Source organism: Lissotriton vulgaris, chromosome 9 (genome assembly GCF_964263255.1).
Source record: "Lissotriton vulgaris chromosome 9, aLisVul1.2, whole genome shotgun sequence".
Classification (NCBI taxonomy): domain Eukaryota; kingdom Metazoa; phylum Chordata; class Amphibia; order Caudata; family Salamandridae; genus Lissotriton; species Lissotriton vulgaris.
Genome location: NC_141697.1, coordinates 821082823 through 821103066, shown reverse-complemented (window position 1 = coordinate 821103066; position 20244 = coordinate 821082823). Strand labels below are relative to the sequence as shown.

At 49.4% G+C, this 20244-nt stretch overlaps 1 protein-coding gene across 2 annotated transcripts in view; it reads left to right on the top strand.

Moving 5' to 3' along the window:
* Positions 1-20244, top strand: part of SPTBN2 (spectrin beta, non-erythrocytic 2) — a 994900-nt gene that overhangs the window by 883131 nt on the left and 91525 nt on the right. For both annotated transcript variants that reach the window (XM_086938557.1, XM_086938558.1), the window contains exons 30-31: positions 10869-11065; positions 11898-12040. In XM_086938557.1, the coding sequence (XP_086794683.1) occupies positions 10869-11065; positions 11898-12040 (340 nt within the window). The remainder of the gene's footprint in view (positions 1-10868; positions 11066-11897; positions 12041-20244) is intronic.

The window sequence follows — 20244 nt, the reverse complement described above, 5'->3', positions numbered from 1 at the left end:
GCCAGGTCTTGAGGAGTTTTCAGAAGGTCAGCAGGTCTTGGGTCTGCCATAGGTGGATGGGGAGGGTGTTCCAGGTCTTGGCGGCGAGGTGGGAGATGCTCACTAACTCTGCACCCTCAGAGTTAATCGTACACCTGGCAACTTTGACCTCCTAGGGTGCGGGTTTAGCAAGTCCATGTCTGGGGCACTTTTAATGCAGTTGTTAGTAGGTCGTTTTGAGAAAGTAGAATATTTGGACAAGCCAAAGAGCCTTCCTCATTAATCAAGTGACATGAGTATGAAGAGGTTGAACTATGCAAAACAGTAAGGAAAATAATACTTTGGCAACTCTTTACAGGAAAGTTTTCAACTCTGAAAGTTAGTAATGTCATATGTGTCTATTTTCAGTACTTTTGGACATATGTGAACAGGCTAATATTGGCTCCAGTCAGACCCCTTTCGAGAGGGTCATGTTGTTTGGCACTGATTTCCTGAGTTCCATTCTACTTTAGCAATGCAGACTTTTCCAAGTGGAACCCTGTCTACACTTAACTCAAGGTGGTGAGGACAAGTAGTCACAGGCCTCATAGGAATATAGTGTGGCAGGCAAGAGCCCAGAACTGAACAACCAACCAAACAATACAATACTATGTTGTCCAGACCAGTGCTCGTCTTTTATAAAAAAATAAACTACTTCAATCACGCAGCAGAAATTAATGACTACACAATTTGATGGGAACATCATACAGAGTCGTAATCTGAGTCTTGGTATTACAGTGAGACACTATATCCTCCTCTGCCTAGTATCCTTTCCCATGCTATGTTTGGGATCCCATGACTACAGAGTGCAAAACATTACTGATTTCAGCATTGATTAGGCACAGGTGCAGATTAGGTCAAATCCAGATTCTTGTCAAGTGTGCAACTCATTTTAATGCCTTTTATGCCTTTGGCAGAAGTCTCAATCATACGAGGCAGACTCTATGTGCAATTGTGTCTTGTCCCTGGAGCTGGCTAAGCCTCTAGCTTACCTGCTGTTATCATTACAGATCTGAAAGAAACAGGTTAGTATTAGATTCCTTACCTTAGAATAACCCGAGGCGTCAGTCTGGATCTGGAAACTTTTGCGTTGCAGTCACCCTGCGCATCGCTAGGCGTCGTCTGTGGCTCTGGGTCAGTCGTTGGCGCAGGGATGACGTCGCAGGAGTACTTAGACGCCACCCTCGCGTGCTGACATCAGTTCTTTTTTTTTTTCCACGCCAGCAAGCGCCGATCCAGAAAAAGTGGTACCCTTCAGTCATTTTTTGACTAAACTTTTTCGATCCTTTTTGATCTATTTTTCGAATCTAACGACTCCATCAGTGCCGGTAGGGATGCCCGGGTACAAACCCTGTGCTGACTGATGTCGGTTACCGACCCCCATCGCTGGTGCCTGTATTGCTTAGGGGCCGACCACGATAAGTCGTGCCCAACTGCCGGGGCTTGACGTCGAAAGCTAGGTGGGAGCGGTCCTGTAAGCGCCTCAAGCTCCGGCAGTAGGCCCGCGCCGCTCGAAGTCCCGGTCCAGGAGGAGGTTGAGGGACCGGTCGCAGGGCCGGAGTCATCACAGCTCGGCGAGTCGACGCCACTCGTCGGGCTCCAAGTCCTTAGGTAAGAGGCACAAGAAGTCGAAGAAGCGACATTGCTCTTCTGAATCCCCGCGACTCGGCCGGGGGTTCGGGCAACACGGTCCACGCGACTCCGCCGGAGCCGCAGACGTCGCGGCCTGCTCCATACCCGCCGGTCCCTGGGCAGAACGCGACGCCGGAGAAGATCGATGCCTTCCTCATGGCCATGAGGTCGCTCACTCCTCCGTCAGGTTCCGCGGCGCCTTCGGGCCCCGCGGTCCTGACTGGCAGCCCAAGCGGCCGGGTGCTTTGGCCCCGGCGCCATCAGCGACTTCGGTCCTGACGCCGCAGGGCCCCGCCGGATACATCGGATCCGGGTCGCGGCTGGTCGACCTAACGACCCCTCCACCGGCGTCAACTCCTAGGGTGTCCCCCCGACGCTGTCCCCGGACCACGTCGTCCCCGATCCCCCCTCGATCCGGTTCCGGCGTCGGATTCGACGTCTAGAGAAGTGAAGTACTTCTATGATCAGGCCCCATCATTTGAACCTGAGTACCAGGAGATGGAGGGCGAGGCGGATTGTAAGGGGTCTGAGGACACTCTGGGAGTGCCAGTCTTTTCAGGACTGGGCAGGTGAACTAAAGGAGGCCAGTGGCTTGGACTCTACGCCGGATACTGGATTTGTCTCCCCTCCTACCGTGGCTACGGAGGAGGGGGCTGCCTACAGTGTGGTGTTGACGAGGGCAGCTAGGCCTTGCACCCCGTCACCGCCTTGAGAACTAACCTCCTCACTGAGGTCCTCAAACCGTAGGCAAGCTCTTCGGAGCCTCTACTGCCGTTCAATGAGGCCTTAACTGACGTTCTGTTGGGCACTTGGTCCAGGCCCGCTACAGGTCCCTCTGTAGATAGGAACGTGGCCAGACGCCACCGCCCAGCCCCTGGTGTCCCTTGTTTCCTGTCCACCCACCCCACCCCCAAGAGCCTAGTTATCCAGGCCTCTAATTCCCAGACCGCATTCCCGACAGCTCCCCCTGATCGGGAATTCAAAAGGTATGAACAATACGGAAAAATGATGTTCTCCTCACTTAGTTTGGGGTTGCGGTCGGTCTACACCGCTTGCCTTTTGGGCCGTTATACCCACTCTCTGTGGGACACAGTCGCGGACTTGCTGCCACAATGCCCGGAGGAGGCCTGGGTTAAACTCACCCAAGCCCTTGCGGAGGGGCGAGATGCGGCACAGTATTCCATTCGATGTGGGCTGGATACCACGGGCTCGCTAGGCAGGGCGATTGCAACGACGGTGGCGGTTCGCCGCCACGCCTGGCTGAGGTCCTCCAATTTTTCAGCTGATGTCCAGAACACCCTATGGACATGCCGTTTAATGGCTGTCGCCTCTTTGGTGACAAGACAGACAGTGCGCTTGAGAGCTTTAAGGACTTCAGGGCTACGGCCAAGTCCTTGGGCCTGTTGGCCCCGTGCCAGCAAACTGCTACCTTTCGTTCCTTTCGTGGCGAAGGAAGGGGCACCCCCACACGTCCTGCCAGCCACGTGCCACAGACTAGCATCCAGCGCGGTGGCGGATGTGGTAACCGCCATTGTGGTGCCAGGGGACAACGGCGAGGCCAGTCCACATCCACCTCCACAGCATCCGCCTCAAAGCCTTCCTAGTCAGAGCTTTCAGGCCCATTTAATGCCAGTGGTGGGCTGGGTTCGCCATCACCTCCTCCACTGGCGCACCATCACATCGGACAGGTGGGTGCTGCAAATCGTTTGAAGGGGCTACTCCCTCCCCTTTTAGGCTACCCCTCCAGCCATGCCACAGCGTGTCGGGGGATCACTTGCAACTTCTGCAAGAGGAAGTTACGGCCCTCTTGGCCAAGGGGGCCATCGAGCGCGTTCCTGGGCCAGAAGTAGGGTGTGGTATTTACTCCCACTACTTTCTGGTTCCCAATAAGGGCAAAGGGGGCCTACGCCCTATCTTGGACCTGCGGAACGTCAATAGCTTTCTCCGGAAGGAGAAGTTCAAGATGCTGACTCTGGCACTGAAAGCATTCCTCCCCTCTGTCCGGGGAAGTGTAGTGCAGGTGTTCAGGGACAACACCACCGCCATGTGGTACTGCAACAAACAGGGCGGGGTGGGGTCGTGGACCCTGTGCCAGGAGGCTCTGCGCATCTGGCATCACCACAGAAGAGAACGCGCAATGTCATCAGTTCTGCGCGTTGGAATTTCCAAGGCGGCACTCGCTCAGAGATGCTTTTCGTTGCGAGTGGAGCTGCGGTCTATTGTACGCCTTTCCACCTATACCACTTCTGCCCAGAGTGCTGAAGATGATCAGGCGCGACCGGGCCCAAGTCATCCTGTGGCTCCGGACTGAGAACGAAGATACTGGTATCCCGAGCTACTCAGCATGTCAGTCGATCCCCCGATTCGTCTGCCTCTTCAGGAGGACCTTCTGTCGCAGCAACAGGGGACGGTCCTTCACCCAAACCTGTCCAACCTTCACCTCCATGCGTGGAGATTGAGCAGCGACAGTTGAGGCCATTTGACTTGCCTCCTGAAGTCTGCGATGTGATTCTGGCAGCCAGGCATCCCTCCACAAAATTGGTACACGCCTGCAGGTGGAACAAATTTGTGGCATGGTGCACAGCAAAGGCTGTGGATGCACTCTCTGCCCCCCTTTCTGAGGTTCTCCTCTTTCTTCTTTCTCTTGCCCAGCAGGGCTCTGCTCTGGGCACTCTTAAGGGCTACCTCTCTGCCATTTCCGACTTCTTAAGGCTCCCTGATCAGCCCTCTCTTTTCAAGTCCCCAGTTGTAAATAGGTGCTTGAAGGGCATCACTCATATAAAGTACACTATTGCACGACCCGTAAACTGTATCAAAAATCCATCCTGAAACAGAAAACGGATTATTTCTCCGGGAAAATCTTAAACTCGCTGAATAAAACAAATGATCTGTTTAATATTGTTAACGATCTTAGTAATAGTGACAGAACTACCCCTCAGGTTACTCCTACTCAAGAGCTCTGTAACTCTTTGAACGCTTTTTTTCTAAATAAAATCATCACTATAAAACAGAGTATGTTAAACTCACCGTCCCCTCCTCCCTTGGGTGATGTTTATTATAATTCTTTTATTTTAGAAACCCTCCCTCCCATTGATGCTAAAAGTCTGTCTGATCTTCTTACACGTGTCAAATCTGGCTCACCTGATGACACCTGCCCCCACATATTTTTAAGGAGGTGGGACGGGCAATCCCACAGGGCGTCCTTCCGTTGCTAAATAGCTCACTTTCACAGGGCAAAGTACCCAGCAGTCTTAAGAAAGCTCTGCTCATCCCACTGATCAAAAAAGCAGCAGCAGACCCATATGACCTGATAAATTATAGGCCAATATCCTTACTGCCATATGTATCAAAAATCTTGGAAGCCCATATCTCTACTTGCGTGTCCAAATTCATAGAAAATTCAGAATACCTGAAACCTAATCAGGTCGGTTTCCGTCCCTGTCACTCGACAGAAGCCGTGATTCTTGCTGTCCAAAACACTCTAAGACACAATGCAGACAGAGGCATCCATCAGGCCCTCGTGCTTCTAGATCTGTCGGCAGCGTTCGACACGGTTGGTTATACCATTCTTATTAACCGTGTCGAACAAGCCGGCCTCAGGGGTCCTGCTTTAAGTTGGATTACCTCCTTTATCACAGGTTGCACGCAGTCAGTAAGACTTGGTGCTTTCACAGCTCCTCTAACTCCCACTACATGCGGGGTGCCACAAGGATCATCATTGTCTCCTTTATTATTTAACCTTTATCTCCACCCTTTACTTTACTCCCTAAAGAATGCTAAAGTCACCATTTACAACTACGCGGACGATCTCCAACTTGTCTTCGCCTTAAATCTCCAGACTCTGTGGTGGAATTCCAGAACACCATGATGCACATACAGAGGTGGATGAGTCTTAATCATCTAAAGCTTAACCCAGGCAAGACTGAACTTATCTTGCCTGGGAAAAGCGAACTAAGTTGGAGCCCACGCTTTTGGCCATCTAGCATGGGGGCTCCACCTGCGAGTTCCTCCTCTGTTAAAAGTCTGGGAGTCACACTTAGTGCGGATCTTTCCCTGGAAAGACAAGTTGGCACAGTAGTCTCTGCCAGCTTCTTTCAACTTAAGAAAATAAAAAAAATAGCCCAATTTCTCACGCAAGCCGCACTCACTCAGGTTGTCATCGCCCTGGTCTTGTCCCGACTGGATTTCTCAAACAGTCTTTACTTGGGAATTCCAGCGGGCCTGCAAAAAAGACTCCAACTTGTTCAAAACCAAGCTGCTAGGCTTATCCTTAAACAGGCAAAATGGCAATCTATTAGACCTGGCTTGAAACAACTCCATTGGCTGCCTGTTGCACAGCGAATTGCGTTTAAAACGGGATGTATTATTTTTAAAACTTTACAGGACACAGGTCCGAAATTCATAATAAAACCTTGTTTCCAGATACAACCCCTCACTAAACCTTCGTTCTGCTTATAAAGCTTTATTGGTTGTTCCACCTTTTAAGAAAAAGCGTCTTGGCGGCTGCTGTTTTGACCATCTGGCAGTCACTTTTTGGAACTCGCTACCGCTTTTTTTAAAAATGAGTCCAGATCTCCTCACTTTCAGACACTCTTTAAAAACCTGGCTTTTTAATCAGGCTTACTGTTGAGATTTAAAATTGTTATGTTTGCTGAGTTTTGCAATGTTGTTTTGTTCTCTGCGATAGCGCCATTAAGCCTTCGGGCGTACGAGCGCTTAAGAAATAAATTTTAACATAACATATGTATCCCCCTGTTCTTTCGTGATGCCTCAGTGGGACTTGAATCTTGTTCGGACTTATCTGATGTACGCTCCCTTTGAGCCACTTCATAACTGTCCTCTTCTTCTCCTCACTTTTAAGACTGAATTCCTGGTTGCCATCACCTCTGCCAGGAGAGTGAGTGAGCTCCAGGCTCTTTCTTCACAACCTCCTTTCCTTTCTGTCCATCCAGACGAAGTTGCGTTGTGGACCCGACCCTCTTTCCTGCCCAAAGTAGTCACAGCCTTCCACATCGGGCAGTCCATCACCTTCCCCACCTTCTTTTCGCCTCCACAACTCTCGAAGGAGGAAGAGAGGCTCCCCCGTCTGGACCCAAAACATGCGCTCTCATACTATCTGGATCGCACACACGCCAGTTCAGGGTGGATGACCAACTCTTTGTTGGTTACGTGGGCGCTAAGAAGGGGCGGGCGGTGCACAAACAGACCATTTCTTGATGGGTCGTTTTGTGCATCAAGGCTTGTTATTCACTGGCTAAAAAGGAGCCTTCTGTGGGGCTGCGTGCCCATTCCATTCGGGCCACAGCAGCTACTACTGCCCTGGGTCGGGGAGTCCCCTTGCAGGACATCTGTCAGGCAGCTACGTGGGCCTCGCTGCACACGTTCGCAACACACTACTGCCTGGACGGCCAAGTCCGGAGAGATGGTTTTGTCGGCCGTTCCGTTCTCCAGGACTTTCTGGTGTGATTATTGGTTCGCAGACCCACCACAGGGGTTGGTATTGCTGGAGTATCTATTCTAAGGTAAGGAATCTAATACTAACCTGTTTTATTTCAGATGCACAAGTTACTTACTTTCAGTAACGATACATCTGTAAGAGACAGTAGTTAGTATTAGATTCCTTACCGCCCCACCCATCCTCCCCGTTCTGCGAACCGATATCTAGGGTCGGTTGGTTTTTATCATGGCTCTGCGTTTCTGGCGTGGAAAAGCTGTATATAAGAACTGACGTCGGCGCACGAGTGCGGCGTCTAAGTACACGGCGACGTCATCCCGGCGCCAACGACGCTGACGACGGACACGGAGCCGCAGACGACGCCTAGAGACGCACAGGGGTACGCAAACGTTTCCGGATCCAGACTGACGCCTGGGGTTGGATTGTGTGTGTGAGAGGGAATTGATTGGGTAGATTTGCAGAGCAGTGGTTGTATTTGCAAGTGGCAGCTTTGAGCCTGCTTGTAGACAGGTGGTCAGATTCAACAGTTGCGGCCTCTAGACCTAGTCATCCATGGTTGTGTGTTCGTCAGTTGCGTCCTCCAGGCTGATCAGGGCATCTGGCTTTAGCAGCGATGCAACTTCACTCTTGAAGTCAGCAGTAAGAGCTTCAGTCTCGCACCCAAGGCAGAGTGCCAGGTGACCAAATGATACTTGATCTTGAAAGGTTTTAGTGCAGCTCACATAGGAACTGTGCAGAAAGAACGATGGGTCCCCTTCTCAACACATGTCACTCCTGGCTTCACTGTCTGGGATAGTCTGCTTTTTTTGGGTATTCTTCACTCTGGGAGCCTGCTGGGGTTCTTGTCAGTCTCCACGTTTCCAGGGGTGTTGAAGGCATGCTTCCATGCACTTTAGAGAGACTCTCAGCAGCTCAAGTAGAATTTGGGACGTGGATTCACTAAGAAAAGGCTTCAGAACAAGTTTGGGTTGGTTCTCTTTTAAATGTAATTCTTATGCTGCTCCTCAGGCCCAGCCTTTTTTAACTCCTCCCACGCTTGTGACGGAACCGTTCCGTCACGCCCCTCGGGTGGGCTGTGCTGGTGACAGAACGGTTCCGTCACGGCCCGCTCGCCGCGCCTGCGCGGTGCGTTCTGTTGAGCGGGTGGGGCCGTGACGGAACCGTTCCGTCACAAGCACAGCTCACCCGAGGGGCGTGACGGAGCAATTCCGTCACCAGCGCAGGAGCGCCGTGGGGCCCTAGCCCCTTAGTACTTCGGCGGAATAGCCACCGCAGTGAAAGGGTTAAAAGGTGATGGCTCTCAGATCAGGTGGAAATGGGACTGGATTCAAGCAGCAGTATCAAAAACGAGGGTGCAAGTAAGTGTGAGATCTCTGCACCTAGCTGTCATCAGTGTCCTGAAATAGCAGTCTGAAACAGACGGAAGGGCATGCCCTGCCTAGAAATACTCTCACCTGAAGAACAGAAACTGCAGTCCCACCCCTCACCCCCACCATCTGCCAAATGGTGTTGCTGAGGAAGAACTAATTTGCAGTGCTTTGCAAACAAGACCTTCATTGAGTTTTCTAAGGGTAGACCTGTCTCAATTGCCCCTCATGTGAGGGCTAGGTCTTCACTGTCCACAGAACTGCAGGAAATGCATTTCCAGTGCCTGGTGGAAGCTGTCCTTTTCTTTCATTTTGTACCATGCTCATCCAGGGGCATCCAAAATGGATTCTGCCAGCCCCAGAACTGACTCTGTTAACATAACTAATCTGACTACCTTGCTAGTTCTTAACCCTCACTCTGCACACATGCAATTGTCATGCACAGGGGTTGTCAGCGTTGGGATCTTCATATAAGAGTAGGACTTTAGACAAGAGGGTACAGTAGACTGCACTCTCACCAACCCAGGGAAAAGGTTCCGGTCATTCTACAGCTTGATAAACCATGCTGAGCTTCCACACCCTTTTTATGTGATGATGCACCAGGGCAGGGCCATTAGTCCAGTGCCTTCTATGGGAGCACGCTTGGTGCACACCTCCAGGTCAGAGAACATGTTCTCGACCTCATTACCAAGGACAGGCCTCGGCCACTGCCCACATTCATGTCCTGCTAGCTTCCTAACACAAGTCCTTGGTATTACCAGGAAGACTATACAACTTGGTGTTTAATTTGTTGTTTATCATGAAAAAGTAACATTTTCTCCAGTCTTTTGGTTTCAAAGTCTTAGAAACAAGCCTTTTGCTCTCATATAAAATGCAAAATCAAATGCTTTAATTATTTAAATGCTGACATTTGACCAGTGGCTTAGCACAATCTGCAAAGTTGTCTTGTGGCAGATGTTATCCTCTTTTTTTCTGTCTTTTTGAATGCTGCAGTTTTCAGCACAGAAAGCTTGCACTGCATAGTAGACTCGTGCAATGGAAGCCTGATAGAATGGTGTCACAATACATGCAAATGTTGCTAACCTGACTGGTTTGTAGGCAAAGCTTAGCAAGAGCGGGATGACATTTCTGACTGTTGGCAAACCAATGCAAGAGATGTACTATTCTTAAAAGAATCTGAGATTGATTGACTCCATTTTCACAGCATTGAAGAAATGAGAGGTATATGCTCAGTTTCCACCTTTTGGCAGATGCATTCAGTGCAAAAATACATCCGCGTGAGCTCAACCCAAAAATTATAAATTAAAAGCTTTCCTGCCTGGGTACCCCTGGAGCAGACCACTTGATATGTGCAGGTAATGTAATTTTCTAATATATGAGTTTGTTACTGTATGAAACCAACTCCACTAGAATGCAGTTTAACACCTTAGGTGCTAATCTGATCCCCCTCCTGTGCTGATATTTGCTGAATCCCCTTTTACATGACGAGCTCAGCTCGTCATGAGCACACGAGAGGTGTACCTCATGACAAGCTGAGCTCGTCATGAGCATCGAAGGGGTTAAATCGGCTTGCTTAAAGGCCTTCTGTGTGTCTCCATATCCTTCCCTCAAAACAATGCTGAAGAAGAGGGAGCAGAAATTAACTAGTAAGACAGTGGACATGATTAACACCTTATGATTCTGAACCTGCACAGTGCTCTTAGTTGAGAGGAGTATTTATCTGAGTTTTTGGAGCTCTGCGGCCACCCTACTGTAAGCACTTGATATTTAAGATGACCGCTCTCTATATACCATGTGTTGCGCTCATTAATTCTTCAGAGTTAGGTAGCACTAGTGTACAATTCAAGTTTTAAAAGACCTACATTACGTGTACGTTTATCTACTGTGAAGGTGGAGGAAGACATGTCGGACATGAAATACTTGTATGTGTGTTTTGGTAACATGTTAATCTTGTTGACTACTTTCAGCTTTCTCCCCTTATACTTCTTTTTCTGTTTTGCTTCCCATTTTCATTCCCTCTTTCTCTTTTATTTTGTTTCTCTTCTTGCCTATTGTTTGACGTTTCTTCATGTTCTTTCTCCCTCCCAAATACTCTTTTACATCCTCCTCTTTTGTCATTACCATCCTCTTATATTCCATTCCCTTATCCTTCTTTCTCCATTCTCCACCTCCCTAATCCCCTTCATCCTTTCCACATTGCTCTCTTCCGATATTCCTACATTCTTCTCTCTCCCTCAATGGTATTTTTTTCTTTTTATACTACCTTTGCTTTTCTCATCTACTGCCTCCACCTAATTTCTCTCTAATACCCATTTTACTCTGGCTCCCTTTTTTCTCCCTTTGTTGCTTTTTATTGTGTCTGCATCTCACTATCTTCTTCCCATCTCCCTCTCTAGTCATGGAGGTGTTGATGTTTGGCCGAGATGCCAATGTTGCGGAGGCCTGGCTTTCTAGCCAGGAGCCCATTGTGCGATCAGCTGAGCTGGGCAGAAATGTGGATGAGGTGGAGAACCTGATCAAGAGACATGAAGCTTTCCAGAAGTCGGCAGCAGCCTGGGAGGAGCGCTTTGTCTCCCTAGAGAAGCTGACTACAGTAAGCTGCCACAATAGCCATACTGAGAAAAAGCAGAAGTGGTACTTTACCAATAACACAGACATACAAAGCAGATGCAGGAGGGGTCCCCAAAGGAATAAAATCACAAGAGCGGTTGTACGTCTGTATTAAAGTTAAGAGCTGAATATAAACAAGCAAGTAGAATTCTTGTCTAACCCTGCTGTCGCCACATTTGACTGGTCTAACTGCCTCTGCAAATAACTAATGCAAAACTAGATTTTCCCCGTCTTTTTGCACATTGCTATGCCTATGTTGTGCAATCTTTTTCTAGTCCAGGACTGGATTGTTATCTAAGTTAGGCACCTCCCTGGCTTGGCAGCTTAGAGGGACATTGGTAAAATTCCCAGCACCCTGGGGCCTGTGAATTATCTGTTTGGTGTGGGTATGAATAATCTGACACTAAAGGGGTACAGCCCATCTGATCTGTCATAGGACCTGACTTGTCAGGAAATATCCTTAGTTTACTCTTGATGTGTCAAGTCATGCCCTTGTGCTTGAAGTTGCTGCTTGTGCATGGCACCTGAACCCCTTCGCGTTCTGTAGTACTAAGGTGCTTTGAACCAATTTTAATAACTAGCAATATCATCCTATCCATACCTCCTTATATGGTTTCCCTATTAGCGATTAAAGAGGAGTGGTTTGCAGGGTATTGCTTGGTTTGGTTTTAGCCAGCATCAAGAGACTGGATTTGTGTTACTGTTTTCTCAACTAGGATGAGAGGAAATCTGCTTGAGTCATTGTAGCATTAGGCATTTGTGCTAGCATTGGCCAATAGTTATGTTAGGTTAAAGACAATATTTTTGCTCACCAGCTGGAAGAGAAGGAGAGGCGCCTCAAGGAGGAGGAGGAGGAGCGAAGGAGACGTCCACCTACTCCGCCTGAGCCAGTGATAGAAGTTAAAGAACCTCTGCCCACTGAGAACCAAAGTCAGCTGTGTGCACTACCACAAGACAGGTAATCACATACCTTGGGGGTGGATTTCACTCTTGCCAGCTGCATCTGGTTCTACTTGTGAAACTAAGTGTCTTACCTCAGTCACACTTTGTCACACCTGAAGTACTTATTTGCTCCTGAAGTGAAGGGCACATTAAAAGACTACTTTTTCCAAGGTTTATCGTTACAGCATGGTGGATGAGTACAGGCCTCCAGTTCTGAACATCTAATTAGTTACTGTTCCTGTTGACTCCCCATCTTCAAAAAATGCTTCAGCCCCTGATTCTTTGAAATACTAGTGCTGTGCAACTGAGAAGGCTGGTGTGTCAAAAGTGGCTCTGTAGCTGTTAGTTACTCTGTAGCACTTAGTGGCACCGTTTACGCTGTACTTCTCTCATAAATCTGCTGCCACACCTAGGACATGATTTCATTTTTCCCCTGCTCTACAGATTCCAGAATTCAGCAATATCGGGAGTGTTTGGTCATTTTCTTTACATTTCCAAAACTCATCCAATTAAAACCTAGTATTTCAAATCCTACTAGGTCTTTTAAAAGATCCGCCACAAACTCAATGATAATGTTAGTAGCACCTCCGATGAGGAGGTGATGACAGGATCTTGTTATTTCTACAAGCATGTTGTTCTCGATGATCTGCGGGCGAGGGACGCCAAACAATATATTTATGCCTACATTGGGGCACGTGGGACTGCTCTGGTAACTTCCATGGGGGCAGGTGATGATCAGATCACTCTCCAAAAGCTTTTCTCCAGTCTGGGGCTAAAGAGGAGGCACAACTATGCTTGCAAATTTACACAATTATACGGCGGTATACAACTTAACCGAGTAGTTCTTACCTAGCTCCTACATAAATCAATTATGTGCCTTCATGTTTTTCAAATTTTGTCTTGCAAACTTCTGTCGGTAAGTTCACTAGCATAACCACTGACATTTTGAAACATGGTTTCCAACTCAGTGGGCTGCTTCTAACTAGGTGCTGTGTGATTCTGTGTTAACCCTGTAGGAGTTGTGTTCTTCTGCACTGCAGTCAACTAGAACTCAGAAAGGAAACACTAGCCAGTGCTAGGTGATGTACCTTTTATTAAGCAGGTATCCCACTTCTGGACGTTTGATATTTTAAGCGGCTAGCACCAAGTCCAGTCCCAACCCTTTTAATCTAATGCAAGGAGTAAGACTGGTTATGAACGTTTTTTGTCTCAAGTAGACTCTTGTATGATAGTTCTAGGATCTATGACAGAGGATTTCATCCAAAACTTCTACAATCTATACTTGCATGTTTGCAGATTGAGATGAATCAACTGAGAGCATTTTGATCTTGCGCCAGAGGTGTTGGATTTTATTCTATCTGCAAGTTGCCCATCCACAAACTCCATCAATTCTGGTCATTGGTATCATATGTTTTCCCCGGCTCACTTGATTGTGCTGCAATGAGGGCCTTAATTTGGGTCTTCGCTTTCTGATGTGTGTACCTTTTAAACCTATGCAGAGCTGCACCCTGAAACTTTTGACTTCTTTGACTGTATTTATAATTACCATAGCATATACACTTCGTGTGCATGAGTTGCCTATTCAACCACCATACATCTCCTTTTTTCCTTTCAAATTGGCGGTTCAGACTTGAGAATACTTTCTCTCATGGGTGGTATCCATCACACTCTGTGTGTTGGCCCATACTCTGCACATTCAAGAAAGGGAAGGCAATCCAGAAATGGGCCTTATCATTGTGGATTGTCCTTTGTATAAATCTGCTCTTTGCTTTGTTCTAGAAAGGGCATTCAGAGGATTATTATGCTAATTCCACCAGAGCAAAGGTCACTACAATGGCACTGGTTGTTGGACATCGTCCCAGCTGCTGCGTAAGTGATTGTCAATACCTTCACCAGGCATTACTCTACCGACTCAAAGGTCCACAGAGAAGGTAATTTTGCCTACTCAGTCCTGCAGGACATCCTGTTGTAAAATCCTCCCCTCGGATCCACCACCTTCGTGGGTTTACTATTTTGCTATCAATCCAAAAGATAATGGATCTGTGCTTAGAAATATCTATCAGAAGATCTTCATTTACCCTCTAACCACAGATTCCTCACCGATCCTGTTTTACCCTCAAGATTTCACACACTGTACATTTTCACAGTTTGTCAGTCACTCCACATCTGAGAGTGCTGTAAATGTCGATTGTGAACGGGTGTCCGCATGAAATGGTGGCACCCTGATATTGCTCTGTCAACGCATTTGAGACCGGACAAAATCATGAGTCTCGCTGATGACCGCACCTGCTGGCAGGCAAGAGCTCTACAAGTTTTACGAATCCGGTATGGCACCAGGGGAGAGTCCAAAGTTGAGGAATCTACGGTTGGCTAGAGTATCTACCAGGAAGCTAATTACGAAGTAATTAACTTGTCCCTTTCTCTCTTCTTTCCTCTCTTTCTCTCTCCCCTTCTTTGCCCCCTCCCACCCTCTACTGCCCTCTCCCCTCACTACTTATTTCTTTCTCTTCCTCTTTCTTTCACTCTCCCTTTCCACTGAGTGGCTATCTGTATTTGCCTTGCTCCTCTATTTTCTCCCATTCCTCCTGGTCACTTCTGTTCTTTTAATCCCCCTTCTACATCTGTACAGTGCTTTACAGTCTTTATCGCCTTCCCTACCTCTTTTGCCCTCACTACCCCGCTCTTAATCTCCGATCTCTGTTTCTTCCAAAGGAAGGTGCATCTTATGTACAGGCAGGGGCCTTATTATACATAGTGCCCTGGAGGTCTCACAAGGGTTCAGGCTTCCTTCTTGCAATCTTGCGACACTGGGCACTATGGTATTAAAGGAGAGGCTGCAGATGCGTGCATGTCATCTTCTGTAATGTGGATCACACCTGTGTGGCTTCATGCAAATGAGGGAAGCCGTTGCATTTGTTCCCACATCATATTACGAACATGGGCACAGAGGTAAGAGACTGTCAGAAGTTACATTGTGCACTATCTCAATGGGCCAAATTTCCATCCGTGCGCCTCCCGTGAACTCTCCTTTAAAGGGAACAGGAACATCTCCCTTACAGACTGGTGCAGTCCATCATTCACCCAGGTTCATTGGAATTCCTGTTTATCTTTAAATGTCAAGCCAAGTCTCCAGCATCAGTGACAGATGGACCAGGCTGATTTAAACACCTTGCCCATCTTTAACCAACTCAATATTGCAAGTGCTGGCATGAGTTTAAAGGTCTTGTACTGTGCATTCACTGTAATAGGGTGTATTGTCCTGATTTGCGCCCGACGTACATACTTAAAGGCTCACCATTCTGTTGAGTGGCGGTAGTGCTGTCTGTCTGTACGATGGGCCCAGGATATGCTCTATCAAATATATGCAGGAGTGGCAGAGGCCCATCCTCACCAGAGGTGCAGCTAATGATCAATCTTCCAAATGCTATTTGTAGTCTACTAAGAGCAGCATAATCCCAACTTTACCAGAGGCATAGTTAAAAAGCCAACATAAGCTATATGTTGGCTACTGATAAGCAACAGAGTAGTAATGCTTACTTGGAGCAACCAAAAGTAATCTTTACTTGGGGCACTGTTAAACAGCCAGCATAAGATATATGCAGGCTACTAAAGAACAACCAAGCGGTAATGCGTACAAAGGTACAGCCCTGGACTCACAGATGTCCAGGGCTTCTCGAGTCCACGCATGGGTGCCAGAGTACAGCTCATAAGAAGAATGTGGAGCAGCATTAGTACAGATCTCAACTTGAGGAGAGGGCAGGGAGGAGAAATAGAATGTTTGGGGTTACTTAATCCGAAATATAGAGAACACAGAGAGAAAGAGGGGTTGGGAAGGGTGGGAAGCAGGGGTTTTGTCCCTAGGCTCTAACTGTCCCAAACAGGGCGGACCCCCTAGCAGATGCCCTGTCAGAACCCTGTTCTGGGGCCACAGGACACTCCCAACCAAGGTGGTGGAGACCTTTTACACCTGATGTCCTAGGGCCTGCCCTACGATGGATCCTGCTCAACTGGGTCAAGCACCCCCTTCTGCACCGGACTCTCAGCTGGGTTGCGTAGCTTGAGCAGGCAAGGCTCCCTCAAGGCAAACGCACACTCACACTCACTCTCACACGCACTTTCCAGGAGGCTCTTGGTGTACTAGTTCCTGTGAAACACCACAGAAGCAGGCCAGGTCTCCAGTACTTTGCCTCTTCGACTAACCTCACCTTCATCACCCTCTCAAACCCATTCTACAGGGGACCCACTAGATATCTCTCCTCAGGGGTCTCCGCAGTCTGATACAGCTGAGCATGGTGGGGGACAGGACACTTATGGAACATCACTACATATTAACCCCTGGGATATCTATGATATCGATCTACCAAGGGACACAGATCCAGATCTCTATCCCTCCCTTCCCAGTCTGATGACTTAACATCTTATCAGGAGCTTATAGAGAGAGCTGCTTCTTTCCATCAAGTGGAACTCCATAAAGAGCCCTTGGCAGAAGATTTCCTCCTAGATACCCTTTCCTCCACTTACAGGCCTACACAATAACTCCCAATGCTTAAAGACATGCTTAGGCCTATGAACAGCATCTTTAAAGACCCTATCTGAAAGAGACCATTAGTTATAAATTCCTTACCTTAGAATTACCCCTAGGTGTCAGACTGGATCCGGAGGGATTTTTTCGTAGCAGTACCCCTGCGCGTCGATAGGTGGTGTTGGTTGACTTTGCTTTCGTCGTTGTAATCGTCAGGCTGACGTTGCAGTATCTACGTAGACGTCTCCCTCAAACGCTGACGTCAGTTCTTTCTTTTTCCAAGCCAGCCAGTGTAGATCTGGAGAGAGCGGTACCTCTAGTCACTTTTTGACTACTATTGTTTGGCTTTTGTCGACTTCTTTTCGAGTCTTTTGACTCGTGGTGCACATATGGATGTCCTGTCCTTGAACCCACTTCAAGGCTTGCGAATCCTGTCGCAAATTGATGTTAGTTACGGACCTGCACCTCATGTGCCTTTGGTGTTTGGAGTGTGACCACGACCCGAAGTTGTGCTCCGACTGCTGGGCCATGAACCCGGAGTCTTTGCTGGAGCCGTCTCGAATGCTTCTCGAGGCCCGGCAGTCCACTCCGCTCCTCTCGAGGTCCCAGTCGAGAGGGAAGCCGTGGGACCGGTCGCGGAGCCATCAACACCACTCATTGTGAAAGTCTTCGTCTTCTGGTAAGTCAATGCACAAAAAGAAGGCGAAGAAGCATCATCGCTCTTCGCGTTCTCCCCGTCCGTCGACCGACACGATGCGGGATGTGGATGGTGATCGTCCTGCGGCTCTGCCTGGAGAGCCTGCTGGGTCTCCTCCGAGCTTCCCTCCTTTGCCGGGAGCCGGACCGACCCCTGCACAACTTCGTAGTTTTTACGAAGCCCTTCACTCAATCTTTGGGCAGCCCGACCCCGCGCCTTCAGGCCCCGCGGACTCGCCTGGCGGTTCTAGGCCTTCAAAACCGACCGCTAGGGCCCTGGTGCCGCAGGGCCCCCATGGATCCAAGCCTGTATCCGATCCGTGCTGTTCGACCTTATGACACCTCTGGTGTCCAATCCACTGACTACACCTCTGCCCCCTCTGATGCCGGTTGTGTCCCCAGCCGGCGTCGAACCCGGCCTCCATCCTGACCTGGACACGGAGCCAGACCAAATCGGATTCGGCGCTGAGCAGTACTTTTGTACCATTGTTCTATCCTGTTGTTCCGTTTTGCCCTGAGTGGCAGCCAGAAGGGGACAAGGAGGACTGGGAGGCGTCTGGTGAATCTTTAGCTGACCAGTTGAGTGAACTGGACTGGAGAGAGGAGATGAGTGATGCCAGTGGTCTGGATACTTCACCAGAACCTGGTATGCTTTCTCCCCCTACCGTGGCTACGGAGGAGGGAGCCTCATACGCAGTGGTGTTGTGTAGGGCGGCTGAGACCTTGAACCATGACTAACCTCCTGGCTGAGGTGCTTCAACCGGCTGCGGGCTCTTCAGAGGCCCTGCTGCCATTCAATGAGGCCCTCACGGATATCCTTCTGGGCACTTGGTCAAAGCCCAGCACAGGGGCTCCTGTGGACAGGATGATTGCCCGATGCCACTGCCCGGGCGACCCACTTTTCCTCTCCCAGCACCCTACCCTTGCGAGCTTGGTGGTCCAATCCTCTACTTCTAAGGGTGCATTCCCTACTGCTCTCCCAGAGAGGGAATCCAAAGAGCTGGCTCTTCTTGGGAAGATGTTTTCTTCCGCCAGCTTGGGACTGCTGTTGATGAACACTGCATGTCTTTTGAGTCATAATTCCCATTCTGTGGGATACAGTTGCGCCGGTGCTGCCACAGTGTCCGGAGGAAGTCCGGGACACTCTCTCCCGTGCAGTCGCTGAGGGCAGAGATGCAGCGAAGTTCGCCATTAGGTGTGAGCTGGACACTGCCGACTCGCTAGGCAGACCGATTTCAACGTCGGTAGCCCTGAGACGCTCCGCCTGGCTGAGGTCCACTGGCTTTTCGGGCAATGTTCAATCAACTCTTTTGGACATGCCCTTTGATAGCCGTCGCTTGTTTGATGACAAAGCGGAGAACTCGCTTGAGTGCTTCAAGGATTCTAGGGCTACGGCCAGATTCTTGAGCCTCTCTATCACTTCCCGCCCGTGCAGTCTGCTTTTTTCCTCTTTCGTGGCTACAGAAGAGGTGCCCAACCACGGTCCTACCAGAGCTGCAAGCCTGCACAACTTGTTCAGCCTCTGCGCAGTCAGGGACATGGGACCCACAGTCGTGTGTCAGGGGGCCTGCGGGCGGGCAGATCCACCAGCGTCCCTTCTGCAGCAGCCTCCAAACCCTCCTAGTTTGTCCTGTCAGGGCCACCAGTTGCCAGTGGGCGGCAGAATCTGCCATCACCTCCCCCACCGGCAAGCCATCACATCGGACAGGTGGGTTTTGAAGATAGTCTGAAGGGGCTACTCCCTCCCCTTTGATACTACCCCTCAATCCATGCCACCACAATTCCATTGCATGTCGGAGGATCGCTTGGCCCTTTTCAATCAGGAATTTACGTCTCTCTAAGCCAAGGGGGCCATCGAGTGAATTCCTGCCCCAGAAGTGGGTTGTGACTGTTATTCCCAATACTTTCTGGTGCCCAAGAAGGACAAAGGCCTGCGTCCTGTCTATGATCTCTGGAACGTCAACCACTTCCTCCGGAAGGAGAAGTTCAAAATATTGCTATTGGCTCAGGTCCTGTCTGCCCTCGACCCTGGAGACTGGGATGGTAGCTTTGGACTTGTAGGACGCCTATTTCCACATCCCCGTTCTGCTGGCCCGCAGGCGTTACCTACGGTTCACGGTGAGCCAGAAGAACTTTCAGTTTACTGTGCTTGCTCCCCTTTGGCCTTACCAGCGCCCCACTGTGTTCACGAAAGTCATGACTGTGGTTGCAGCTCATCTGCACAGATCAGGAGTTCCAGTCTTCCCCCTATCTCGACTACTGATTGTTGAAGGTGGATTTTCCCCAGGCTGTTGTTTCCACTACGGCGGACTCCTGCATTCGCTAGGGTTCACTATCAGTGTGCCGAAGCTCCTTTTCATCGGAGCGGTTCTGGACAATGCGCAGTTTTTGGCCTATCCTCCAGAGCAGCGAATCCGGGTTATGATACAGATGTTTAAGTCTCTATCCTGGGTTTCGGTCACAATGACCCTGAGGCTGCTGAACCTAATGGCTTCCTCCATCCTGCTTGTTGAATATGGCAGGTGGCATATGCGGGCTCTGCCGTGGGACCTGAAGTCCCAGTGGGCACAGGATCAGGGGAATCTTTCTGATTGCATTCAGATCTCGGAGGGCACTGCACACCAATTGCAGTGGTGGCTAACGAACCAGGATTGAGTCACCGGCAGATCCCTCTCCCTTCCCCAACCAGAGTTCACAGTGGTAACAGATGCATCACTTTTGGGCTGGGGCAGCCACATGGGAGAGGCGGAGATCAGAGGCCTCTGGTCTCTGACGGAGTCCGGGCTCCACATCAACCTTCTGGAGCTCCGGGAGAATAGTATTGCACTGAAGGCATTCCTTCCCTCTGTCCGGGGAAGAGTAGTGCAGGTGTTCACGGACAACACCACTGCCATGTGGTACTGCAACAAATAGGGCGGGGTGGGGTCGTGGACCCTATGTCAAGAGGGTCTCCGCCTTTGTACATGGCTGGAACAACAGGGCATATCTGGTGTTTCAACACC